Below are 27,442 nucleotides of genomic sequence, written 5' to 3' on the forward strand. Positions count from 1 at the left end.
GCAGGCCCCGACGCCGAGTTCAAGATGAGCCATATCACGCCCAGACACCGATGTCTGGGCTCGCTTTCCCATGCTTGTTTCTCCCACTCCTCTGTGAGTGTTTGGGGCAGAAGGTGCTGTAGCCCCCTTCTCTGCCTCCACCCACCCCGAAACCGAGCCACGATTTCCCCTCCGTTGCTTCCTCGCAAGCTGTCCTGAGCCGGAAGGGCACGGAACCGATCACAAGCTTCGTTTCTCTCCCCTCCTCCATCCGGATGGACGCTGTCTTTTTAATTTATTCTTCTTCAAAAAGAGAAAAAAAAAACCACAACAGACCTCCTTATATATATATTTTCTTTTTCTTAATTTTCATGGGTGGTGCTGATTTTTTAAAAAAACAAAACAAAACGAAAAGAGGACAAGAAAAGAAATAGAAGACGATAATAAGTCCTGAGAATTTTAAAAACAAAAATAAAGGGGCGAAGAACAGTTTGATCCAAAAGGATAAGGATGATAATGATGACTCCGTTCCTAGCGGGAGGGGGAAAATCGGGAACTCTGCGAGATCCCGGCTTGCATCGGACTTCCGCGTGCCTTCCCCGCCAACCCCCCCTCCCGTGCCCCCCTCCCCATCCTGAGACGAGCATCATGGGTTTGGAGGAACGGAACAAGACACCGGGAGGGTAGCCCGTTCACACGAGCATTACGGCCCACTCGTGCGCGAGTGGATTTGGTGGAATAGAGACAAGTTGGTGACTTTTGCTGGGGCTGCCCGGCGTGGTGTTTTTGTTGGTTATTATTTGATAATTTTTTGGGGGGGTCGTTTGTTTAATTTACCATGGTTTTTTTTTTCCTGGTTGGAAATTTTGAGAAAGAAAAAAGTTTGGAAAACAGACAAAAAAAAAAAAAGACAAAAAAACCAACGCAAGCAAGCAAAAAAGAAAAAAATTAATACGGGTTTCTTAACACAGGACTTTTTATGGGTTCAGTTCTCTTTGGGTGAATTTCTGGTTTTTGGGGGGCGGGGGGTGGGCGGAAGCAAGAGAGTGTAAATTGATTTATATATATATATATTGGCTGGGCGGGGCCAGGGACGATTGGCGTGTGTGTTTTTTAATTATTCGGATGGACGTTTTGATTTCTTACATCCTTTTATATATTATATATATATAAATATAAGGAGAAAAAAAAAGGTTTGTATTAGAAACTGCTTTTAAAGACGAAAACACAAAACGGACAAAAAATAGAGATTATATATAGAGAGACAAGTGCAGTCGAAAGGACCCCGTCGGCGGGAGGCGGGGGGAAATGGAACCCTGCCAAACGCCTCTGGATAGTGAAAAATATACAACCCGGTGCAAAAAATAAATAAAAGGGTATTACGGTGCTTGCCCCCAATCAAAGACACAACGGACGGGTAGGGATGGAGAAAATTTTGGCACAACAATCTGGACGGACTTCCTTAAATTCAGTGTCCTTTTCCCGCTCCCCGCAATTTGTTCGCCTTTTTGCCGATGTGAATCTATTTAATTGTGGGTTTTTTTTTTCCTTTATCGAATTCATCGCTTCTCTTGATTTTTAATATTTCTCTTTTTTTTTAAAAAAAAAAATAAAGCTAGAGGGTTCTCAGTCCCGGTTCATTGAAAAACTAAAACAGAAGAAAAAAGAAAAAAAACCAAGAATGTCTGAGATTTGGGGGTAATTTTTTCCTCTCTGGTTTTTAATTTCTTTTTTTTTTTACCTCCGCGTGTCAGAAATGTTTTTAACAGTTGATAAATGTTCTCTCTCTCTCTCTTTTTAATTTATACGTCTTCTCTTTTGTTTGTTCGATAATGATTTATCTCTATTTATTGGTCCTTTATTGGGGCGGGCGGGGTGTTGTCGATTAAGCTTTTATTTTTATTTTGTTTTTAAGAAAAATCTTTTTTAAAATGTTGTACCTGTTGTGTGTGTGTGTGTGTGTGTGTGTGTTTTTTTAAAGACACGTCTCTCTTTCTCTTTTTCGTCGTTCCTTTTTTGAGTTTCTGGAATTGTTAATGGCGTTTTTTTTTTTTACAAGTTTTGCTTTTTTGTCAGCCGTTTCCTGGACGTAAATGTTGAGTTTTCTCACGGGGGAGGGGGGGGTGTTAGATGGGGTGGGGTAGGGTGTGGGAAATTGGGGTGGGGTCGGGAGGCGGGCGAGAAAAATACAAGATGGATTCTCATAGCATTGGTTGATTTTCCTCCTGAACAGAATCTCATCCTAATCCGACGCTGTAAAAAAAAATAATTTTTCTTCCGAAACCTGCACTTTTTGAGAAAAAAATTTTTTTCCCCCTTTCTCGGAACACACTGTAATGAAAACAGATGAAGATCTCAAGTTAGCTTTTCTTTTCTTTTTGAGGAAAACACACACACACGCACACACACACACAGACAAACAAATGGATTCTTTAATGTACTGTAGGGGCGGAGGAGAAAGCAAATCTTATTTTGTAAATGTAAAAAAAAAAAGAAAAAAATTAAATTAACTCACAGAGATTGAAATAAACCCACCTGGTTTTTGTTGTTCTTGTTTCTTCCTCCCCCCCCCTTCCCCTTCTTCTTTCTCTTCCTCTCCTTCTCTCCTCCTTCCTCCTCCCCCCTTCTTCCTCTCCCTCTCCTCCTCCCCTTCTTCTCCCTCCTCCTTCTCTTCTCCTCCCCTTCCTCTCCTTTTCCCCTTCTCCGTCCTCCTTCTCCTCCCTCTCCTTTTCCCCTTCTTCCCTTCCCCTTCTTCCTCTTTCTCCTCCCCTTCACCTTCTTCCTTTCCTCGTCCTCTTCCCCTTCCCCCTTCTTCCTCCTCTTCTTCCCTTCACCTTATTATTCTTCCTTTTCTCCTCTCCTTCTCATTCTCCCTCTTCTCCTCCCCTTCCCCTTCTTCCTCCTCTCCTCCTCCTCCTTTTCCTCCTCCTCGTTCTCTTTGTTGGCGTTTTAATCTATCAGTTGGTGATGGCCTGCAGGGCATCCTAACCCCATTGTTAAAAGGGGGGGACACGTTGTGGGGAGGGGTCTTCCAAGGGGAAAGGGAGGCCTTTTCCAACCTGGAAAATCTTGATTTCCAATGCAGTGGGGGGTGTCTCTCTGCTTTGGGAGTCTCACACCCAGATGGCTGGGTTCTAGCCCCCCCCCACTTCCTATTCCTCCAATTAACCCCAGGGCCATGCTTTTGCCCTATAAACCAGCACCCTAAAATTTCAGGACCTCTTTGGAGCCTCTCCGGATGGGCTCTCTATTTCCTCCCCCCCCCAGATTTAAAAATGGGTGGTGGGTTGTCTTTTTTCCTCCCTCCAAGCATCAACATCTGGCCTAGGTGTCCGAGGGGGGGTTCTGTCTGTGCCATTTTGGGCAGAGGGGGTGGGTGGGTGGCCGAGGGAAGCATCTCTGGAATCCAGAGGGGAGGAGAAGACCCTTCCCCTACTGGGAGAGGGGAGGGGGCGTCTGCCTTTTAGGAGCATCCTGGGGAAGGGTCGGATTTTGCAGCTGGAGCTGCACTGGTGCTGCGTGCGTTGCACTGTGTGTGTGTGTGTGTGTGTGTGTGTGTGTGTGTCTTTGTGCATTCCTAGCTTATCCTGGTTGGGGAGGTGGGGAAGGAGGAGCGACTATAAAAGCCCAGTCTAGCCCAACCAGAGAGTTAAGAAGCCACCAGGATGAGCTTAGACCTCAGCTCCCCCAAGCCTGGGCCGGGGTCCCTGGAATGTGAGGGAGGGGTCCCTGGGACCTCGCCGCTGACCCCCCCTCCTTATGCCGGGGAGGGGGCTCTGGAACTCCGGGGGTCCCTGGATTGCTGGGCTTGTGCCGTGCTGGTCACCTTGCAAAACCTCCTCGTCGGAGCGCTCAACCTCCTCCTAGCCGGAGCGGTCTTCGGCTTGATCCTGCTGCCAGCTGGAGTTCTTTTGGGCTTCGGGTTTCTCTGCCACTCTAAGGTCAGTGGTCCTATGGGGTGGGGAGGGGGCTCAACACTGGGTCCCAATGTAGGTCGGAAAGGCGCAGGATTTGGGGAAGGGGGCGACGAACGCAAAGCAGATTTCCTCTTCTTTTTGCAAACTCCAGTGGGGAAGGGTCGACTCTTCAGGGGGGGGAAGGACTGGGTCTGGGGGTCCTGGGCTTGGAAACACCCCCGCCAAAGGTTTTGGGGGGGGGGGAGGCTTGCAACAGTCCCGCCTGCGGACGTGCGGGCGGAGGTGCCTTGCTTGCCCCAGGTCTGGATCCGTCCGACGTTGGAAACTTTGGGGAAAGTTTAGAAAAGAGCCAATTTAAGATGATTTAAAAGCCTGGAGACTAAAACATACGAAGAACCCTGGGCAGGATTTGGGTTTGGCCAATCTAGAGAAAAGAAGGACTAAGGGGGACATGATAGCAGTCTTCCACTATTTGAAGGGCTGCCCCAAAGAAGGGGGGGTCGTCAAATTATTCTCCAAAGCCCCCGAAGGCAGGACAAGAAGCAACGGATGGAAACTCATCAAGGAGAAATTTCCTGATAGTGAGAAAAATCAATCAGGGCTTGCCTTTTGAAGTTGTGGGGGCTCCATTACGGAAGGTTTTTAAGAAGAGATTGGACAGCCATTTGTTTGAAAAGGTAGAGGGTCTCCTGCTTGAGCAGGGGGTTGGACTAGAAGACCTCCGAGGTCCCTTCCAGCATTATTCTGATTGTGGCAGGCAGTCGCTGCTCCAGATCGTCAACGAATAGAACAGAACATAAAAATAGAATAGAATTCAGAATTAGGCTAGAATTCAGAATAGAGAATTAGAATAGAATTTAGAATATAGAAAATAGAATAGAATTCAGAATTAGAATAGAATTAAGAATAAAATGTAGAATATAATGGAATGGAATAGAATAGAATTCAGAATTAGAATTTAGAATGGAATGGAATAGAATAGAGAATTAGAATAGAATTTAGAATATAGAAAATGGAATAGAATAGAATTCAGAATTAGAATAGAATTAAGAATAGAACTAAGAATAGAATTTAGAATAGAATGGAATGGAATGAATAGAATAGAAATCAGAATTAGAATAGAATTTAGAACGGAATGGAATAGAATAGAGAATTAGAATAGAATTTAGAATATAGAAAATGGAATAGAATAGAATTCAGAATTAGAATAGAATTAAGAATAGAATGGAATAGAATAGAGAATTAGAATAGAATTTAGAATATAGAAAATAGAATAAAATAGAATTAAGAATAGAATTTAGAATAGAATGGAACAGGATAGAATAGAATAGAAAAGAGAATTAGAATAGAATTTAGAATATAGAAAATAGAATAGAAAATAGAATAAAATAGAATTAAGAATAGAATTTAGAATAGAATGGAACAGGATAGAATAGAATAGAAAAGAGAATTAGAATAGAATTTAGAATATAGAAAATAGAATAAAATAGAATTAAGAATAGAATTTAGAATAGAATGGAACAGGATAGACTAGAATAGAGAATTAGAATAGAATTTAGAATATAGAAAATAGAATAGAATAATAGAATAGAATAGAGAATTAGGATAGACTTTAGAATATAGAAAATAGAATAGAATAGAATTATGTGAGTGGATGGAGTTTGTCTTCGGTGTACATAAAAGAGAGAAATCACGATCATAGTCATCATAAAAATACACCATGAATCCTAAGACACAACACTTAGCGATAGTCATAGGATACTAAATAAGCCATCAACATAAATCATGTACTGGGAAGCTAAATAAAACAATACAAATCGTGAAGATGCACGCAACGAAGATACAGTCCTAAGTAGAAAAGGAGGCAGGTAGTAGGAAGGACGAGAAGAAGAATAGTAACACAGCCTTACTAAATACTTTAACAGTGTTGTGGGAATTGGTGGTTGGGGACAGTGATGGCACAGGGGAGGGGAAAAAAAACCTATCCTTCTGTCTAATTGTTCTGGTGTGCAACGCCTTTTCAGCATCGTCTTGATGGTAGAAGTTGAACCGATTCAGGGATCATCCAGGGGAGGCTGGAAACTGTTTTTTTCCCCTGAATCATCCGTTGTGGAATGTTTTTTCCACCTTGGAATGAAATACGAGGGATGTAAAAAGCTGCTTCCAGATTCTTCCTGATTTGGGGCTGGGGTAGATTAACTCATCTCCTTCCCCTTCTCCAAGGTTCAAGCCAGGCCAAATAATGTCGTTCTAATTTGCAGCCTGCTAATTAAAAAAATAAAATAAAAATAAAGCAGGCATCCTTAGGTTTGGGCTGCAGCGATGGGGGGAGAACCTCCAGCTCTCCCAGGTTAGGGATGACACATGGGGAGGGGGCTTCTGAAGGCTTTGATGTGCTCTTAAAAGGGGCTGGGGTAGCCCGGCGTGAAAATTGAGGCTTAGGAGGAGGCACTGATGTGGCCAGCGGTGTCTTTGTGTTGGGGGTGTAAATCTCATTTTGGTACAATGAGGGAAGAGTCACACTTTACATACAGAATAAACAGAGTGGGAAGGGACCTTAGAGGCCTTCTAGTCCAACCCCCTGCTTGGGCAGGAAACCTTACAGCACCTTCAGTGAAGATGGGCAGCGCACAAAATGCAATCAAGAAAATAAAATAAAATTTAAAAATAGGGCATTATCAGTCACTCCAATAAATGTAAACATCTGGCCTCAAAGCAGCCTCCAAAGCCAGAGGTAAGGAAGGAGGGCAGGATCTCCTCCGTCCTGCGTACCCGCCAAAGTTGGCTTGAACCCCTGTGTGTGTGTGTGGGGGGTCTCCCCAGTTCCCTGCCTCGTGCTTCTGACGCTCAAATGCCTTCGCCCCAATCGTGAATTCAACTCTCGAGATTACGTAGAGTGGAATTGCAGCTAGGCAGCAAATATATCAAGCGAATCGATAAAATTCATTTGCAAAAGGGGACAAAAATGGACTTTTGAACAATGGAATAACAGAGTTGGAAGGGACCTTGGAGGTCATCTAGTCCAACCCCCTGTTCAAGCAGGGGGTCCTACACCTATTCAGGCAAACGGCTGCCCAGTCTCTTCTTAAAAACCTCCGGCGAGGGAGCACCCCACAATGTCTGGAGGCAAGCCAGAAGAGTAGCGTTGGAAGGGGCCTCGGAGGTCTTCTAGTCTGACCCCCTGCTCAAGCAGGAGTCCCGATATCATTTCAGACAAAACGCTTGTCCAATCCCTTCTTTAAAAAAACTCCGGTAATGGGGAGGAGCACCCGCAACTTTGGGGGGCCTGAAAAGACCTTAAAGGGTGTAGTAGCGGGATGAGCCGAAGGCACTCTGCACATGCTCCGGTTCCGACAATTGGCAGCGTTAAAAAGAAAACACGCTGCTTTTTTTAAAGAGCGGCTGGAGTTTTTCCAACAAAGCTTCTGGCGAGATTTGGCCAGATCGTATCCAGATCTCCAGACCAGGCCCAACCCTGGAATTTAGGGGTCCTCCTAGCCCCCCTCCCCCCAGAGCCAACCCACCTACCCCTCAATTACGGGAGTCCTGCTCCTTCCCTCCAATGCCCCCTCCAAGGTTGGCGTGGCAACTGCGGGGTGGTCTCTCTCTCCCCCCTCCCCCTGGAGAGCTTTGGGAGTGGGGGAGAGGCAAATGTTTTGGGGATTAAGGCTCCGAGCTTAAGATCTGAGAGGTGGGGGTGGGGGGTGGGGCTGTTGCACATCCCCCTCTGGGTGGAATGCAACATGTGGGCAAGTGGAGGGTCGGTTAGCCCCCTGCTCCTTTTTTTTCTGGGCAGGGGGTGCGAGGGAGGTGTCAGACAATTTATCTGGAGTTGCAAGATCTTATCTCTCTTCTTGGTAATGAAATGAGCATCTGTTGACTAGCACTGCTCGGGGTCTTGACACTCTTAATTCCCCCCCACAACCCCCCCCCCCAAGCGGTTGTGATGGGGGTGGGATGTTCAGGAATGGAGCAGCGTCCTGCTTGTGAGAATAAGACAATCCCCAGGTCATGGGATCGTCGGTGGCACTCAAAATGCCCAGTTTTGCATGGCTAATTCAATGCAAAATGTTAGCATAGGGGCATTCAAGCTTGGTCACTTTTAAGACCCGTGGACTTCAAATCCCAGAATTCCCCAGCCAGCCACGTAATTTTCTTTACAAGTCTTAATTGCGGGGTCTCCAACCTTGGCCACTTTAAGACGTGTGGACTTCAACTCCCAGAATTCCTCAGTCAGTGATGGAGGGTAACTTTCTTAATAGATGGTGGGTATGCAGGAAGCGTAATATATCTTGACTTCAGCAAAGTGAAGGGGGAAAAGAGAGCTGGCTGGGGAATTCTGGGAGTTGAAGTCCACAAGTCTTAAATCAAAGTCTCCACCTTTGGCCACTTTAAGAACTGTGGACTTCAACTCCCAGAATTCCCCAGCCAGCCACGTACAGTAACTTTCTTAATAGACGGTGGGTATGCAGTAAAAGTAATATATCTTGACTTTAGCAAAGTGGGGAAAAAAGAGCTGGCTGGGGAATTCTGGGAGTTGAAGTCCACCAGTCTTAAGGCAACCAAGGTTGGACACCCTTGTACAGGTAGTCCTCAACCTACGACCACAATTGAGGCCAGAATTGATGTCGTTAAGTGAGACATTTGTTAAGTGAGTTTTGCCCCATTTCCTTGCCACATTTGTTAAGCGAATAACTGCCGTTGTTAAATCAGTACCACCGTTGTTAAGTGAATCTGGCTTCCCCCCTTGACTTTGCTTGTCAGAAGGTGACATTGCGACCGTCATAAATGTGAGTTCTCAAGCGTTGGAATGTAAATCACGCGATTAGGGAGATGTTGCAATGGTCATAAGTGTGACAAATGGTCTGAAGTCCCTTTTTTCAGTGATGTGGTAACTTTGAACGGTCACTAAACGAACTGTCATAAGTCGAGGACTCCCTGTATTCATGCACATTCTGGAAGACAAGAGTTGTAAACTAATGAAATCAACGTCCGAATTATTTCAGATATTGATGACAAAGCGGCTTTTAAGCAGCAGTGCAAACCCACCGAGGTTTTGTTTTATTTTCGTATTTATTTCAACAATATGGGTCTCAAATAGGATTATAACTTCTCCAGCCTCACGAAACCTAACCGAAAATTAAAATGTTTAATAACGTTTGAAACTTATTGAGACTTGAACGAAAGATTGCAGATTTGATGTTTGAAAGGATCCTGCAAACGCACCGCTCCAAAGGGAATTATTCTTACCTATCACTCATCGCCTTAAATTTAAATGAATATAAATTGAATTTAAATTTAATCTTTCGAGCCGGAATCGAGTTTTTCTCAATGCAGGAGTGTTTAAAAAAAGATAATTAAACTCGTATTTGCACGAAATTATGTGTGATCGCTTGTGTAAGCTACAACACTACCGAAGATGTGTAAAGAGCAGCTTATAAGTAGAAACGGACCTGTAGGGTTTCCTGCCTGGGCAGGGGGTTGGACTAGAAGACCTCCAAGGTCCCTTCCAACTCGGTTATTCTATTCTATTCCTTCATTTGTGGTAAATGCAGGCAAATTTGACCATTTCTCATTTTTGATTTTAAAAAAGGGATCGAAATTCAGCTTACGTTCCCACCTCACAAAAGTACACTTGACATTTCCCCAACATTCCCGTCGTTAAATGAGACATGGGTGAAGTGAGTTTCGTCCCATTTTACGACCTTTCTTGCCGCCGTTGTTGAGTGAATCCCTGCCGCCGACAAGCTAGCAACCCGGTTGTTAAGTGAATCCGGGTTCCCAACTGTGACTTCGCTGGCCAGAGGGTCGCAAAAGGTTGACCCCGGGGGAACCCTGCGACCGTCCTCAATACGAGTCGGCGGCCGAGCGTCTGAATTTGGATCGCTTGAGCGTGGGGAAGGCTGCGAAGGTCGTAACTGTGACAAAGGGCCCTAAGTCACATTTTTCAGTGCCGTTGTAACTTTGAACGGTCACTAAATGAACTGTCGTAAGTCGAGGACTGCCTATCATTCTGAGAGCCGAAGGTGGTGATTTTTAATGTTGACCCACCTAGAAATCAGCAGAAGGAAAGGTTGTTGAGCTTAGCGAAAAAAAAGACATAAATGATTATTTATCTGCCCGTTGTGGAATATTACGCTGGGCACCAATAGGGCATCGAGTCTCGGGGGGAGGGGTGGAGTCAGAGGGGGGATCCCCCCAAATTTAAGAAAATATTGTGGGGGGGGAATCCAGTTTGCAGCTGGTCACCGCCCTTCCGAAATGGAGCTGGGCCCAGAGTGACTTTCCTGTGATGTGTCTCAGCCAGTCAACAGGAAGCCCCCAGGCCCGCCAGCCGCCAGCCGGGAAGCTGCACCGGTTGGCCTCCCACCTTTCTCCCTGTCCCCGGACGGTGAAGCAAGCCAGATGCCCAGGCTGGGGGCTGATAACCTCGGGGGGGGGGGGGGTGCATTCCAGGCATAACCCCGGCAGCCCCCTCCGCCCCCCTTTGCTGCTGCTCTGTCTAAGGAGAGTGGGAGAGGTGGCCTTTAAGGATTTCTGTCCCTCTTCTGCCTGCCTCCTTCCTCCTCCCCCCTTCCTTCCTTCCTTCCTCTTTCCTATCTCCTGTCTTTTTCTCCCCTTTTCTCCCCTTCTTTCCTTTCCTCCTTTCTTCCTTGCTCTTTTCTCTTTCCCTTCCTTTCCTTCCTCCTTTGTAGTCTCTTTCTCTCTTCCTTCTTTCCTCTCTTCAAATCTCAGAATTCAACCCTCCCTCCTTTTCTCCTTCCTTTTTTCTTTCTCCTTCCTTCCTTCCTTTTTCTTTTTCTCCTTCCTTCCATTTTCTTTCTCCCTTCCTTTTTTCTTCTTTCTTGCGTTCTATCTCCTTCCCTTCTTTTCCTTGCCATCGCTCCCTCCCTCTACTATCTCCATTCCTTCCTTCCTTCCTTCCTTCCTCTTTTCTCTCCCCCTCCTTCTTGTCTATTCCCTTCCCTCGTTTCCTCCTCCCTCCCTTCCTTCCTCCAGGAGCGAGGCTACACCTCCCCTCACCATCTCCTGAGCTGGCCACCCGGATGGCACCTAAAGGAGCCAAAAGGGAAGCGTTGAGGTGTGTGTGTGCTGGGGGGGAAGCTTCCGCTCCTGGGACAGGAAGGAGATGCACCCCTATAATGTGTGCCTTTGCACCCTGAGCAGCCGGCTTCCTTGGCGTGTGTGTGTGTGTGTGTGTGTGTGTGGTGTGCGTGCTTGTGTGCGCGCATCAGAGCCCGGCCTGTGGGGAGATTCCTAACAGATTCCTTTCCCCTTTTCTCTCTGCAGTTCCTGAACACGCAGGAGCACTACTGCACAAACCATTTGCACGACGCGGCCGCCGTGGGCCTGTTGGTGGTGGGCTTCACCCTGCTGGTGCCCCTCCTGGTCCTGGCCCTGGCCGCCTACTGCCGCCTGGCGCGTCGCCTCCAGCTCGGCTACTGCCTGGTGCCCTACAGCAAAGCCATCTACAAGAACCTGCCCGCCAGCCGCTACCACAGCGTGGGCTGCTGTGGCTGCTGCGCGCAGGACCTGGACGCAACCGCGGAAAAAGTGTGGGTGTGAGGAGGGGCAGGGCGAAGTGGGGGGGGGGCTGGGGATGGGGGGGAGAGGAAGCGGAAAGGCCTGGCAAAAACACCTGGGTGGGATGGAAGGGCTTTTCTCGGGCACGGAGGAGCTGGCTGGCACAAATCCCCACAATCCTCGCATCCGTCGAGCGGAAGGAAGACGAAACGGGTTTATTTTCAGCGCCAGGAAAAAGAAAACGGACCGTTTTGATTCGGTCGCCTAAGCGAGGACCTTTGAAGCTTCCCCTTCTCCACCCGGCGAATGGACCTGGAACCGCCTCTCGAACTCAGAACACGCCTGCTTGTTGGTCCCATGTTGCTGCTTTGCTAAGTGGTGTTTGCCCAACTCGCCGACGTTTGAAAAGGGATGGACTTCAATTCCCAGAATCCCCCAGCCAGGCATTCTGGGAGTTGGAAGTTCATCTCTCCGAAAGGGGCGGAGATTGGAAAACACGCCGCTAATGCATTTACGGAAGTTGTTGCTGCGAATGAATTAATCAGAATGTCTTTATTGTTATTATTATTATTATAATTATAATACACTTTGTACTTCGAGACTGCTGGGGCTATACTTTTTCTTTTAGGTGGGGGAAAAAAAGTGAGAAGTTTACTGTCTACAAGAAGAGAATAGTCAGTCCTCGATTTATAACAATTTGTTTAGCGACTGTTTAGAAAAAAGGTGACTCACCATGGGTTGTTGTGCTTACAACCCCCTGGTCACGAGATCAAAATCCAGCTGTTTGGGCAACCGGTGCTCTGGCCCACCAGTAGAGCAGGCAGTAGATTCAGACAGTGAGGAGGGTGGGGAGGAACCTGGGCCAGTCCTGGAGTCTGGGGAAGGCTCGGATGAGGGCTCTGTGTCGGAGGCAGAGAGGGGACCAGGGCCGTCCGACAGTTATCAGCTGCCTTCGAAGTCAGACATCCGTGAGGTAGAAGAACAGCTGGAGCCTGTTCCCAGTGTGCGCATGTGCAGAGCGGCCAGACGAAGAGAGCAGCTAAAGAACAGGGGTTGACTTGGGAGTAAGGCCACAGGTGGACAATGAATGGCCCCTCCCAGAGGAAATAAAAGAGGGAGCGCCAGGGGAGTGGAGCTTGCAGGAGACCATTAGTTCGCTTAGTTGGTTCGTGACTCTCCGAGACTCCTGGTTAACTTTTGCCAATCTCGGCCTGGTAGCTCTCCAAGCCAGATGAGGTCTGTGACCGTAAATCCTCCCTTGAAAGACTTTGCTGGATGTGAAGGAGCAGAATTCATGGGAAATTAATAAAAGGGTTTTTTGTCGGGATGAGGAGTAACAACCAGCACAAATTTTGTGACACCTGCACAATGCAAATGTTGTGATCCACATTTATGAGCCTCCCGGCTGTCTTACGACAAGCCACGTTCACGAGGGAAGCTGGACTTGCTTAACGACTGCATGATTCACTTAACAGCTATGGTAATTTGCTTAACAACGACGACGAAAAAACCCTCAAAACCAGGCATGGTTCGCTGAACATCCGCCTCGCTTAACAACGGAAATTCTTACCCTGATTGTGTCGTTAATTCGTTAAGTTGAATTTTTAGCACAAATTTTCATTTTGCCAAACGTGAAGATGGATTTTGAGGCGGGCTGAAATTCAACCGATGTTGTCCGTTGTGATTTTGTCACAACTGACAATGGACACGGTTGAAACCCTGAATCCCATCCCTCTGGAATTCCCGTCATTCCAGACTGGTGCTGAAGTTTTCCCAGTTTGCGATGCTTGTATTTGACGCTCAGGCGCACCGATGTTTCAGTTTAATGGCCGTTTTGAGTATTCCTGAAACTGAAATTTGAGGGCGTTTCCCCCTTTCACAAACCCCAGAGTTGGTTCCCCAAAGGAAGGTAACTTGGCTCCATTTGGGATTTTCAGGAGAGCCAATAAAAAATAAATCAGTGTTTTTCAATTTTGGAAGTTTGAAAAGTTGAAAATTTTCAAATTTTGAACTTCCAGAATTCCCCAGCCAGTAAAACAAAGCTGGCTAGGGAATTCTGGGACTTGAAGTCCACCCCTCTTAAAGGGGCTAAATTTGAAAACCACTGAATTAGATCGGCCTTCTCCAAACTTGGCCACTTGAAGACTTGTGGACTTCAACTCCCAGAATTCCCCAGCCAGTTTTTTTACCCCTACTTCGCTGAAGTCGAGATATATTACGCTTCCTGCATACCCACCATCTATGAAGAAAGTTACCCTCCATCATTGACTGAGGAATTCTGGGAGTGGGAGTCCACAAGTCTTAAACTGGCCAAGGTTGGAGACCCCTGATTTAAGACTTGTGGACTTCCATTCCCAGAATTCCTCAGCCAGCTCTTTTTCTTCTTCACTTTGCTGAAGTCAACATATATTATACTTACTACATACCCACCATCTATTAAGAAAGTTACCCTATGCGGCTGGCTGGGGAATTTTGGGAGTTGAAGTCCACAAGTCTTAAAAGTGGCCAAGGTTGGAGACCCCTGATTTAGGGATTGTGGACTTCAACTCCCAGAATTCCCCCAGCCAGCTCTTTCTTTCACTTTGCTGAAGTCAAGATATATTACGCTTACTTGCATACCCACCGTCTATTAAGAAAGTTACCCTACGTGGCTGGCTGGGGAATTCTGGGAGTTGAAGTCCACCAGTCTTAAAGTTGCCAAGGTCGGACACTCCTGATTTAAGACTTGTGGACTTCAACTCCCAGAATTCCCCAGCCAGCTCTTTTTTAAAAACTTTGCCGAAGTCAAGATATATTATGTTTACTGCATACCCACCATCTATTAAGAAAGTTACCCCATATGGCTGCCTGGGGAATTCTGGGAGTTGAAGTCCACACATCTTCAAGTGGCCAAAGTTGGAGACCCATGAACGAGCTCATGAAAGGTGACCTCGGAAACCTGGAATTGGCCTACCCGTTGTGTTTACCTGTGCCGAACAAAAAAGGTGACTGCCCTTTTCGGAATTAACTTTTGCACTTGAAACTAGAGATGGTTTAAATCCTGACTTAGCAGCCCAGCTTTCTACATCCGTCCTCTTGGCTGGGGATTTTGCATTCCAGGACTAGAAACATGGCGACCCAGGCTTTTAGGGGGCGGCGGAGACCCCATCCCTTCTTGAGGCTGCCTTGTTTCTTCCCGCGAAAGGGATTCGCCCCTGTGCTACTCCGGATTGTAAGGGGCCCCAAAGCTTCACCCACCAAAGGCACGTAGGCTGGAAGCGAAGGTTATTTGGGAGGTCTTGACTCCTGAGCTGGAAAAAGAGGGCACCTCTCCTTCGATTAAAAAACAGAAATCCAACAAGTTTTTTGCTACGGCCGAAAAGTGCCGGCCAAGGTAAATTTGGCGGCTTCCAAAGGGCATCAAGGGCTGCCAAGGAAAGGGTCAGGAATCCGGTGGACGGCAGGATAAGGAAGAACTGAATCAGCTCCCCAGGCGCCAACGAGCCCAAATGGAAACTCCACATTCTGGGGGAGGAAGGAACCCCCGATTAGATAAGCCAGGATAGCTGCTGGCTTGCACAAGCTCTCCATTGTGCGAGAGGGAAGAGAGAGAGAGAGAGACAGGACACGCACGCACACACATACCGGGGGTCTATCTATAGAGGCCGCTTCCTGCCGATTTGCAAGCCGGATTTGGGAAGACAGCCTGATGCCTCTTCCCAAGGCGGGTGTTTTTTGTTTTTTTGGCAAGGCTGCCGGGGTGGGAAGGCCGGAGAAAGGTGGAGGAGTAGGGTAGGGGGGCTTTCAGGGTCATCCGAGCCTTTTTGGGGGAAGCAAAGCCAAGGAGCATCCCGTCAGCAAGGCCGCAGGATGGGCCGGCTGATGTTTTCACTTCCCTAATTCAGGTTTTAAATGCTGCTTTAGCATGGATTTTGTTGGGAAAATTCAAAGAAGGGGCGGATAGCTCCTCGCTCTCCGGGGCCAAGAAATTTTCTGTAATCATAAAAAAACGAAGCCTGCTGTTTCATGGTGAGGGCTTTAGGCAAAGCCCCCCCCCCCCCCCCCCCCGAGGGCAGGACAAGAAGCAACGGGGGGGCGGGGAACTCACCAAGGAGAGAAGCAACTTATAACTCAGGAGGAATTTCCTGACGGGGAGAAGAATGAATCAGACAATGAATGGCCTCCAGAAATTGTGGGTGATCCAGATTTTCAGAAGACAAACATTTGTTTGAAATGGAGTAGGTAGGGTTTCCAGCCCGAACAGGGGGTTGGACTAGAAGACCTCCAAGGTCCCTTCCAACTCTGCCATTCTACGTTCTGTGCTTTTATGATTACTATGATCATGGTTTATCCTTTATAGCTTTTGTGTGCACTGAGAGCTAATGCACCGGAGATAAAGTGCTTGTGTGTCCAATCACACTTGGCCCATAAAGAATTCTATTCTATTTTTTATTCTATATTCTATTCTATTCTATACTTTATTTTATTCTATTCTATATTCTATTCTATTGTTCTATTCCTGGTTCTGTTGTTTTCTATTCTATTCTATTCTTTTTATTTCTATTATTTTCTATTCAATTCCATTCTTTATTCTATTCCATTCCATTCTATCCCATATTTTCTATTCTATTCTAATTCTGTATTTTATTATTCATCTATTCTATTTCTTCTTGTTGTTTTGTATTCTATTTTTTTCTATTTCTATTCTATTCTATTCTATATTCTATTCTATTCTGTTCTATTCTATATTTTATTCTATTCTATTGTTCTATTCTATTCTCTATTCTACTCTATTCTATTATTCTATTCCTGGTTCTGTTGTTTTTCTATTCTATTTTTTATTTCTATTTTTTCTATTTCTATTATTTTCTATTCTATTCCATATTTTCTATTTTATTCTATTCCTTGTTCTGTTGTTTTCTATTCTATTCTATTTCTATTCTATTTCTATTTCTATTCTATTTCTATTCTATTTCTATTCTATTTCTATTCTATTTCTATTCTATTTCTATTCTATTTCTATTCTATTTCTATTCTATTCTATCCTATCCCTATTTCATTCTATTCTATTCCTTGTTCTGTACTATTTTCTATTCTATCCTATGCCTATTCTACTCTATTCTGTTTTCCAGGAACATTCAAGGCTTCCCTTCTCTGGCTATCTTTGAAAGTTCAGCCTTGCCTTTAACAGGCCAGTTTGGGGAGTGGTCTTTCTCCACACACCCTTTTAAATCGAATATTCTGATTTAAAGCCTTTTTGGGGGATTTATATATATATATTTTTGGGGGGGAAGGGAGAGCATTTGGTGAATTTAAAAACAAAATGGGCGGCGGGAGGAAAATTGGAGCCCGACAAGGCTGGGAAGTGGGAGATTCTTTCTGCAGGAAGCAAGAGAAAGAAGAAAGCTTGTCAGTCATGCCGTTTTTCAGCTTGCTCTAACCTAAAAGGGTGTTTATTCCTTTGAGAAATTCAACGCTCTGCCTCTTTGGGGGCTAACATTCCTCTTTCCCACGCCCCAAACTCTTGTCAACCTAAGCCAGGTTTGAATCATTTTGATCCCTCAATCCTGAAAAGATCCGTGCAAATCATTCCTGGATTCTGCGAAGAGGAAAGTCCTCGGCAGAAGAAGAAGAAGGGAGGATGAGTTTTCCCCGGGGACTGCCAAACACAGCACCGGTGCCGAGTTCGAGATTTATCCAATAACAGAGGCAGATGCAAAGGTCCTTCCAGGTCCTGGATGGTAGGGAATCCTCCCATTTTGAGCGTGTCGTAGGCGGGCAGGAGGGACCTGTTTTTGAGTGCAGCTTTTTGCCCTTCCAGGGTCTTGTCCCGGGGGCGAGAGAGAGCAAGGAGGTGGAAGAAATCCCTCTCTTTTTAAATGAAATCTTCTCCTTGTGTTCGAAAAACGACGCAGCTGCCTTCCAGCGACGGGGCGCTTCAGACGTACTGCAGGGAGTTGAGGCTCTCCAACTCGACTTCGATGGAGATAATGTGATGGCCGGGAACCATGGCCAGGCCCAGGACTCGGGGTTCACCCGCCGAGAAGGAGTCTGAAGGACGAGAAGGGGGGAGAGAGACGGAGAAGGAGGAGAGGATCTCTGACCTTAACCTCCCTGGCTTCCCTTCTCCAGCAAATCCACTTTTTTGTTTTTATTCTCATATATACATTCTCAAATATACAGTCCACCAAGGACCCCGCAAGGTCTTCCTCCTCTCCACAATACCTCCCCTTCTTTTCCCACCTCTCTTCCTCTCCTCCTCCTCCACTCCACACACCCCTCTCCCTTCTAGCCTGGATGATGTTAGCTAGTTGGGTCATGAAATGTCTGCGAGCCAACAACCCGGCTGAGAGAGAGAGAACACGCCTCCTCTTCCTCCTCTCCTCCTCCTCTGCCCTGCAAACCCTTTTAGCGCTGATGACGTTACCCAGTCGGGTCATGAAACGTCTAAAAGAAAACCGCCAAGCTCAAGAGAGCACCAAGGACCCCGCCTGCAGGGGTGAAATCCTCTCGGTTCGTCCTGAACCGGCAGGGCTGATTGGCATCAGTTCTCTGAACCGGTGTCAAAAATCGCTGGTGGCCCTGCCCACGCCCCTGGTCGCCTGTTGCCCCCCACCCAATCCGAACGTTTCTCCCTCCATTCACAGCGGAGCTGCTGCAGCCTTTAAGCTACACCCAGGGAGGGAGGTGGGCCTGGCCGCGGGGAGAAGCCCATAAAGGGAGGAGCATTACCGGGTTCTGTGGGCGTGGCTTGGTGGCATATGACTGAGTGGGCGTGGCCACAAGTGACATCGAGTTGGCCACCCCCACTCAGCCACAGGACCACCACCAAGCCACGCCCACAGAACCCGGTAGTTAAAAAAAAAAACGTGTGAATTTCACCATTGCCCACAAGGCCTCCTCTTCCTCCACTCCACAAACCCCACTCCCTTCTAGCATTGACGACGTTGCGTAGCTGGGTCGTGAAAGGTCTGCGAGGAAACCGCCAAGCACAGAGAGCAGCCCTCATAACAATACTTGACTTTTGAAGAGATGTAGGGCATTTTAGCGGGGCAAACAAGGGCCCGGTTGTCAGAGACCAAGCTAGGGGTGGGGAGGGACAGTGGGGGACTCACCGGTGGGTTTCAGATATTCTTGGGCAGAACCCAAAATGACGTTGCAGTCCCGGTCAGTGCATAAGAAACAGCCAACCAGGGTCCGCCCGTCCGTCATACGAATCCGCAGGCTCTTGTTCAGGAGGTTCTCCAGCTTACGACGGGCGCGCAAGTACGGCGAGTCCGCTGTTTCTTCGACCGTCTCCTGCCAGAAAAGATATCGTCAAAATCCAGGACAACAGTGGACAAAAAATTCAAGTGTGGTTGGAGAAGACGCAGCAACGTATAGATTTGAAAACGGAACTGTTCTTGTTGGGTATCTTGCCAGAAATATATAGTAAAAGAAAATGTATAAATGTATACTCGTGTATATAACGGCGGCTAGAATTGTATTCGCACAAAATTGGAAGGGTGAAGAGATCCCCAAAGGTGGGATTAAGAAAACATTACAAATGTGCAGGAATGAATCGATTAACATTTGCAGTTAAAGGAGAGGAAGAATCTGATTATGTTCCTCTATGGGAGTTATGTTATCAGTGGCGAGAGAATAAATATGAAAATAAGGTATTATATAGTTAAATAAGTTAAGAGAAGTTAAATATTTAACTTATTTAAATTAAGAAATGTTATAATAATAGGTTAAGTTTTAAGTATCAGTATTAAAATAAGAATATATATAAATAATGAATATGGTAATATGGGTGGAAACTAATCAAGGAGAGAAGCAACTTAGAACTGAGGAGGAATTTCCTGACAGTTAGAACAATTCAACAGTGGAACTCCTTGCCTCCATAAGTTGTGAATGCCCCAACACTGGAAGTCTTTAAGAAGATGTTGGATAGCCATTTGTCTGGAACGGTATAGGGTTTCCTGCCTAGGCAGGGGGTTGGACTAGAAGACCTCCAAGATCCCTTCCAACTCTGCTATTGTATTGTATTGTATTGTATTGATAAGCTTTAACTGTTATGACACCATTTTTTTTTACCCACACTGCTTAACGAATGATGAAATGTTTTCATTAAAAGAAAATAAATTTATTTTTAGAAAAGAAAAAAAAAAAAAGCCCAGGAGAGCAGTTTTATTGCTTCTCAATTTTTCCAAAAGGAGATCAAAGCCGCTGGTCCTCATAGAGGCTGGGTGAGTTAATACGATGCACCCAAGGCAGTATCTGGTGTTTTAAGAGCTGTGATATGGATTGCTTTCCATGCAAATACAGATGGTCCTCAGCTTACGACCACAATTGAGCCCCCCCCCAAATTTCTCTTGCTCAGCGAGACAGTGTCGTGATTAATTTTACTCCGTTCTACGGCTTTGCTGGATCCAGTCGTTAAATAAATCAGTGCCGTTGTTAAGTTAGTCACACCGTTGTGAAGCGAATCTGGTGTGTGTGTGTGTGTCCGGTTGGACTTTGCTTTGCTCAGAAGGTCGCAAAAGGAGATCGCGGGACGCCCTCGGGACGCTGCAACCGTCGTAAATACGAGTCAGTTGCCAAGCCCCCGAATTTTGATCACGGGGATGCTGCAGCGCAAGGCGGAAGGGCGAAAAACGAACCTGTCACTTTTTTTAGTGCGGTTGTAAATATGGTCACTAAACGAGCTGTCGTAAGACGAGAACTGCCCGCTATTCCTTTTTTTTTTTTTTTTACATTATTATTATCAGGAGTTCATGGAAAGGCAATGCCCAGATGTGTTAATGACAAAATACGGTATTTTTTGTTTTCTTTTGCTACCCTTGGCGTTTCCATGGCCAGCTTATGCCACAATCTTATTTATTCATTAGATGGGCAGCCTACAAGTTCTAATAAATGACTAAATAAGATTGTGGCATAAGGTGGCCATTCGGTAAGACGAAAAACCATGAAAATGACCGGGAAATTTGGTAAAACCAGGAACCGGTATTCACACCAATGGGAATGTGGTGGGAGGTTCCTCTTAATCCATGATTAATCTTATTAAGCCATTATGAATATATTATATATAATGTTTATTATCATTCACGCCTCTTAACCGCCCATCTCCCTCAGGTATTACAAAACCAAATTATACTACCACACCGTAATGCTATTACTATCGTTTAGTGTTTTTTTTATAAATAAATGAAATACCATAATAGGTATATAAGATAGATTATAACTATGTCATAAAATAATATATATCAACTATAACATAGATTTAGATGCTCTACGTAATATATACGGTATCAGCTTTCATTATGAATTGCATTCATCTATTATAGAACAACTGTCTTAACAACTGTCTCACTTAGCAACAGAAAGTTTGGGCTCAGTTGTGTCTGTACATTGAGGACTACCTGTGCTATAGTATAGTTAGTATAATCTATAGTATAGGGTGTGTGTACACATATATTTAACAATACAATACAATACAATAGCAGAGTTGGAAGGGACCTTGGAGGTCTTCTAGTCCAACACCCTGCCTAGGCAGGAAACCCTATACCGTTTCAGACAAATGGCTATCCAGCATCTTCTTAAAGACTTCCACAACTTCTGGAGGCAACTTCTGTTCCACTGATTAATTGTTCTGTCAGGAAATTCCCCCTCAGTTCTAAGCTGCTTCTCTCCTTGATTAGTTTCCACACATTGCTTCTTGTTCTACCCTCAGGTGCCTTGGAGAATAGCTTGACTCCCTCTTCTTTGGGGCAACCTCTGAGATATAGGAAGACTGCTATCATGTCTCCCCTAGTCCTTCTTTTCATTAAACTAGACATACCCAGTTCCTGCAACCGTTCTTCATATGTTTTAGCCTCCAGTCCCCTAATCATGTCCCCACATCTTTTTTACATTGTGGCGACCAAAACTGAATGCCTTATTCCAAGTGTGGCCTTACCAAGGGATTGTAAAGTGGCATTAACTCTTCACGTGATCTTGATTCTCTCCCTCTGTTGATGCAGCCTAGAACTGTGTTGGCTTTTTTGGCAGCTGCTGCCCACGGCTGGCTCCTATTTAAATGGTTGTCCACTAGGACTCCAAGATCCCTTTCACAGTTACTACTACTGAGCAAAGTACCACCTATACTGTACCTGTGCATTCCGTTTTTCTTGCCTAAATGTGGAACCTTACTCTTTTCACCATTGAATTTCATTTTATTAGATAGTGCCCAATGTTCAAGTTTGTCAAGATCCTTCTGTATCTTAAGCCTGTCTTCTGGAGTGTTGGCTATTCCTGACAGCTTGGTGTCATCTGCAAATTTGATGAGTTCCCCATTTATTCCCTCATCCAAATCATTGATGAAGATGTTGAAGAGTACTGGGCCTAAAACAGAGCCTTGGTGTACTCCACTGCATACTTCCCTCCATGTAGATGCAGTTCCATTGAGGACTACACGTTGAGTGCGGTTGGTCAGCCAGTTACGAATCCATCTGGTGGTGATGCTGTCTAACCCACATTCTTCTACTTTATCTAGTAGTAGGTTATGGTCTACCTTATCAAAAGCCTTACTGAAGTCCAAGTAAACTATATCAACGGCATTCCTCTGGTCCACTAATTTTGTCACATTATCAAAGAAGGCAATAAGATTAGTCTGGCATGATCTGTTTTTGACAAATCCATGTTGGCTTTTGGCTATTACTTTGTTTGCTTCTAGGTGTTCGCTAACATATTTATTTTATAATTTTAATAAGAAAATTTATATTGTCCGCTACTTGCGCATGGGGACTCAAGGCAGCTTACAAGGATGTAAAAACATCATATAAAACAAGTAAAAATAATAAAAATAAAACTAATAAACATTAACATATTATATACATATATATGCATATAATACATATATGTGTGTATATGTATGCATGTATACACACATACATACTTGTATTAAATAGTATATGTGTGTGTGTGTGTGTATGTGTGTTACAACCCCTGGTATGCCTATATATAATGCACACCCACACCCACACCCACCATTGTAACTATTTAATACAATAATATCTATTCACCATAGTAGGCATTTAATGTACTATAGTTAACCTATATTAACTATAATAAAAATTTTATTTGTATTTACTTGTTATATAATAACTGCCTTAATAACTGTCTCGCTTAGTAACAGAGGTTTTGGGCTGTATTGTGGTCGCAATTCGAGCAGTACCTGTATTATAGTGTACTATAATAATGTATACATAATTGTGTTTGTGTGTGTGTGTGTGTATAATATGTTATAAATATTTTAATACAATAATATATATGAACCATAATAATAGACATTTATTTAACACACTATACTTAATTTATATTAACTGCAATAAAATAATTTTTTAAATTGTATTAAGCTATTACACACACAGTATTCTTGAGAGGCCAGAGTTTCCTTGGCAGATGGGCTTTGTAGTCCCAGGTCGATGGGAGGGGCTTGAAGTCCCCCAGCTCTGCCCTCGAGGGGAAGGAAGGCACCTGTGTGTATCCTCCTCCCCCCCGCTCCTTCCCGAGCCCCGGCCCTTCCCTCACCTCGGGGGCGCTGTGTCCGCAGCCGTTTTCGTCCGACTCCCGAGGAAGCGGCGGGGGAGGCGGCGGCGGCGGCGGCTGCCTCACCATCGGCTCTTGGGCCGGCGGGGCCGCCATCTTGCCGAGGGAACTACCCTTCCCACAAAGCCCTGCGGCCCTGGCGGCGTGACGCATGCACGCACGCGCGCCGCGTCCGGCTTCTCCTGGGGGCGTGCGAGCGAGGGAGACTGCGTTTCCCGTGGGGCCTTGCGGCGGCGCGTTGCCAAGGGCAACGAGGGACGCCGCGCATGCGCCACGGGCGAGGATAATGGAAAGCTTCTCCCGGCAGCGTTTCTTCACGCCGCGGGAGGTGTCGGTGCACAACCGGCCGTGGGACCTGTGGGTCTCCTATCTGGGGCAGGTGTACGACCTCAGCTCCCTGTCCGAAGAGTACAGGGGTAAGGGCGGGGGAAGGGGGCGGAGTTTCGGGGGCAGGGCTCCCCCCCTCCCCAAGCGGAGCCTCCAGGTGGAAAGGCAGTCTACCTGAACTGGGGAGGAGGAGGAAGTGGAGGAAGGTGTCCTTGCTGGCAAGGGTGGTTATCCGGGACGGGAGTGGAAAGAAGGGCAGTGAGGGAAGAAAGGAGCTGGAGGGCCAAATTCAAGGCTTGCATAGCTCTGGGGAGGTCAAAAAAGTCAAGATGGCGGCCTCAACCATGCAGTTAAGCCCTATTTTTTTAATTAACGTGCATTAATAAAAAATGCACGTTCTGCACATGTCCATCCCCCAACAAAACTTTAAAAAAAAACCTAAAATCAATAATAAAATAAAAGGGCAGAATTGATGGACCACTAGTCTTTTTTTTTTGCAGTTTTCCATATTTCCGTTGGGTGCTGGTGGCTGCCATGTTGACTCTTTTGACCTGGTGTCTCAGGAGAGGGACGAAAGGATGCTCCTGGGTCGCTGAATGCCCTGAGACACGGGGAAGGCATTTCCAACGCAGTATGCAGGGAGGGGGGGGATTGGGACGCCCCCCCAAAAAAAAGAATGGCGGAAGGGAGGGGCTCTAATGCGGATCCTGGCTTCTCTCTCCGCACAGGGGACCTCCTCATGAAGCCCATCCTGGAAGTGGCAGGGAAAGACATCAGCCACTGGTTCGACCCCAGGACCAGAGATGTGAGTGACCGGTGATGCCAGGCTGGGTGGGCACAGCTTCTGCATAAACCCTTTTGTGAGACCCAGGAAGCGGGCCTTGGGGAATGCCCCCGAGAGACCTATGACTGGTCCCTTAGTGACGGAATCTGGAAAAGGGACTTAACGACCCGGATCTTGCTCTCTATGGAGATTCTCCCGTCATCCAGGTCAATCCCAAAGGTGCTTTTTCAGAAAGCAACGGGATTTTATGGGTTCCTTTTTGAAAAAGCGCCTTTGGGTCCATCCCTCCATCTTCTGGCCCATCGTATTGGTGTATTTCTTCTCCTTCTTTGCCTGGGTTCGGTGACGGTCGTAAATTGAGGACTGCCTGTGTTCCACAGGGCCCGTTTCTTTTTCTTGCTGAGAATTTGAGAATCTTCTGGTCCTAAGCAAATGGTTTGAGAGCTTTCGTCTTTTGTCTTAGGACTTCACTACTCTTCCTTTGATGAGAGAAGATTTGTATTCATTTGGAGGTGGCAATTGGTGGGTTGGTGCCTTGGAGGGAACCATCCTGGTTAGATAGATGGTGGTTGAATCTGGGCTTTCCACCCTGTGCCCGTTCTTTCCAGATACAGACGCACATCAATCCGCTCACGGGCTGCCTCAAGTACTACACACCCCAGGGCCGGTTTGTGCACATCCCGCCGCCTCTTCCTCGCTCGGACTGGGCCAATGATTTTGGGGTGCCCTGGTGGAAACATCCTATCTACGAAATCGGCACCTTGTCTGCGAAAACCCGGAACATTCGGATCATCAACACGCTGACTTCTCAGGAACAGACCCTCGAGGTGAGTCCCATCCTCCCCAGCCCTTGCCTGGCCCCAGGAACCTCCGAGCAATCCAGCTTCTTCCCTGGGCAACTTGAGCAGGGCGGCTGTTAGGTTTAGGCTGGAAATTAGATGAGTGTCAGTTTGGTGTGGTGGTGAAGGCACCGATGCCTTGGGCATGAAAGCCGGCTGGGTGACTTTGGGCCAATCACCAGGAGACTGTGAGTTCTAGTCCTGCCTTAGGCATGAAAACCATCTGGATGACTTTGGGCTGAACACTAGAAGACGGTGAGTTCTAGTCCTGACTTAGGCATGGAAGTTGCCTGTGGGCCAATCACCAGGAGACTGTGAGTCCGAGTTCCGCCTTAGGCATGAAAGCTAGCTTTATGGCCTTGTGCCAGCCACTTTCTCCCAACCCTAGAAAAGAGGCAATGGCAAACCACTTCTGAGGAAACTTGCAGGGACTTGTCCAGGCAGTATTTGAGAATCAGACAAAATTAAACAAATGGAAACCCCCCCCAAAAACCCACCTTATAGCTGTACCACATATGTGCTTAGGGTTAACCATGATTAAGGCCAATATTGGGCTTATTTGGGGAGTATTCAGTTCAACACACAGACTGAGTTAAAGAGTGGCTCCTTCGGCAGGTCTGTTCAGAAGAAACCATGTGGGAGATCTTGAGGCGCTACCTGCCCTACAACGCGCACGCCGCCAGTTACACGTGGAAATACCACGGCGTCTGCCTGGACATGGGCAAGAACCTTGAGGACAACATGATTCCCGACGAAGACGAGGAGTTCTACCGGCTCAACATGGACGCCGACGCCTTCACGTCCGCCATTTTGCTCTACTTCAACGATGACCTCACTGAGCTCTAGAAACCTGCCTAGTTATGGGCCTATTTCCCTCCAGCTGGAAGTCCTCGTTAGGTGCCCCTTCTTCTCAACAGCAGCTGCAGGACAGAGAGCTTGTCTTTAAAGGGACGGCAGCACATTCGGTCCTCGGGCAAACCCATTTTCTCTCCAAGAACAAGACTTGGGAAGGAAGATGCACCACCAAATGATGATGGGTCCCTAAAGAACGATCTCCTGGTCTTGTGAATGTCCACCTGGGCTCTCACTGCTCCCGTTTGCTGCTGTAGCCACTAGGTGTCAGTCGTGGCTCATGGTGCAGCCATTTTGCAGGTCCCTCATTCTTCACATGGTTTTTTTTTTGAAAAAAAGGCATTTTATTATCCTGCAGGCCTTGAGCTGGGAAAGCAGCTTTGCTCCCTTTTATCGGGAGAGGGACCCACACAATTTTTATATTTTGACTTTTAAACGGGTGTCCTCTGGCCTGCACATCCTGCTTAACCTTGAAGGAAATGAAATAATCTCGGAGCAATTATTTGCGCCTGTGTGACTGGTTTCAAAGGCTTGTTTGGAGGAGCGGCTGGAGGTGGAGGAATGAGAATCCCCTTGGAGGATAAGTGGGGTAAAAATAAAATAGCAAAACGTAAGATGTTTGCGGTGAAAAGATATCATTGTCCGGTCCGACTTTTTTTTTTAAAAAAAAATCCCCACCTTGATGCATGCCTTGAAAAGAGCAAATCTTCAATAAAGATTGTCTTTTTATCACGTAACTTTTGATGTTAAGGGGAAAAAATGTGACCCTCAGTATCAAATACCCTCTGGGGGCTTATTCTCTCAGAAGCAACCCTGCGGCTATCGGTTTAACGAGGGTGATTTTGTAGGAACTCTGTTCAGAATTGATTGCAGCCAAAACTCTTGTTTTCAAAAACTGGCTTTCCCCCCCAAAAAATACGTCAACGGCAAAGTTGTATTGGAGTCAAACTTCATCCTTGGTGTATTTGGGAACACGGACACAGAGAGAGGTCTTTGGCACTGGTACCCTGAGAGGTTTGTCCTTGTTTTCTTCTGGAATGTCTGTGTATTTCCTGGTGGTCTTCTATCCCACATTAACCAGATCCTAGTTTGTGTAGTATTTTGGAAATCAGACAAAATCACTTAGGTGATGCCGTATACCTGAGTACTTTTTAAAATATATATATATTTATTTATTTAAAATATTTACATAGCTGCCCATCTTTCAGCCAACTCTGGGCAACTTCCAATCAAAACTTGAAAGACATGAAGAAATTGTTTTAAAAACCACCAAATGCAACCGGTTGAAAGATAAAAGGAAAAACCTGAGGGGGTTTCAGGTGCGTTTGTGGAAAAGCTGGGTGTTTCCCATGTCCATTTAGTGATGCTTCCTTTGATCGCTCGTAAATCATCTGTTTCTGCCATCAAGCATTATAGATTATGGTGCTTTTTATGATCAGTTCCCAGGATTCACAGCTCCAGTATGTTAGACATACATACATACATACATAATTATACACACACACACACATACATACATACAAGTACAATGGAGTCCAACATTGTTCTTGCTGAACAAGACGTTTTGCCCCACGTCATGACTATCCTTGCCGCAGTTGTTAAGTGAATCACTGCACTTGTGAAAAATAGGAAGACGATTGTTACGTGAATCCGTCTCCCCCGTCGACTTT

General features: G+C 46.0%; 4 protein-coding genes across 4 annotated transcripts in view; 3 read left to right on the forward strand and 1 right to left on the reverse strand.

Annotated features, from left to right (window-relative positions):
- LOC309381708 (lysine-specific demethylase 6B-like) overlaps positions 1-1,573 on the forward strand; it is a gene marked incomplete at its 5' end in the record, with an annotated part of 35,539 nt that extends 33,966 nt beyond the window's left edge. Inside the window, one exon of the mRNA XM_081932995.1 lies at positions 5-1,573. Within this exon, the coding sequence (XP_081789121.1) occupies positions 5-28 (24 nt within the window). The 3' untranslated portion in view covers positions 29-1,573. The remainder of the gene's footprint in view (positions 1-4) is intronic.
- Positions 1,574-3,617: 2,044 nt separating this feature from the next.
- LOC309381414 (transmembrane protein 88-like) lies at positions 3,618-12,021 on the forward strand. The gene is made up of 2 exons (XM_081932372.1): positions 3,618-3,920; positions 11,187-12,021. Exons 1-2 carry the CDS (start codon positions 3,645-3,647, stop codon positions 11,460-11,462), a joined length of 552 nt encoding a protein of 183 aa, XP_081788498.1. The 5' UTR covers positions 3,618-3,644; the 3' UTR covers positions 11,463-12,021.
- A 4,800-nt stretch (positions 12,022-16,821) lies between these two features.
- LOC309382115 (N-alpha-acetyltransferase 38, NatC auxiliary subunit-like) lies at positions 16,822-23,080 on the reverse strand. The gene is made up of 3 exons (XM_081933596.1): positions 22,953-23,080; positions 18,515-18,698; positions 16,822-17,450 (listed from the first exon to the last, which is right to left on the reverse strand). The coding sequence occupies exons 1-3, from the start codon at positions 23,064-23,066 to the stop codon at positions 17,338-17,340; spliced, it is 411 nt and encodes a 136-aa protein (XP_081789722.1). The 5' UTR covers positions 23,067-23,080; the 3' UTR covers positions 16,822-17,337.
- A 127-nt stretch (positions 23,081-23,207) lies between these two features.
- LOC309382114 (cytochrome b5 domain-containing protein 1-like) lies at positions 23,208-26,489 on the forward strand. The gene is made up of 4 exons (XM_081933595.1): positions 23,208-23,386; positions 24,026-24,102; positions 24,690-24,908; positions 25,536-26,489. Exons 1-4 carry the CDS (start codon positions 23,257-23,259, stop codon positions 25,764-25,766), a joined length of 657 nt encoding a protein of 218 aa, XP_081789721.1. The 5' UTR covers positions 23,208-23,256; the 3' UTR covers positions 25,767-26,489.
- Positions 26,490-27,442: the final 953 nt, after the last annotated feature.

Source organism: Natrix helvetica (assembly GCF_964273705.1).
Source record: "Natrix helvetica genome assembly, chromosome: Z".
NCBI classification, from domain to species: domain Eukaryota; kingdom Metazoa; phylum Chordata; class Lepidosauria; order Squamata; family Natricidae; genus Natrix; species Natrix helvetica.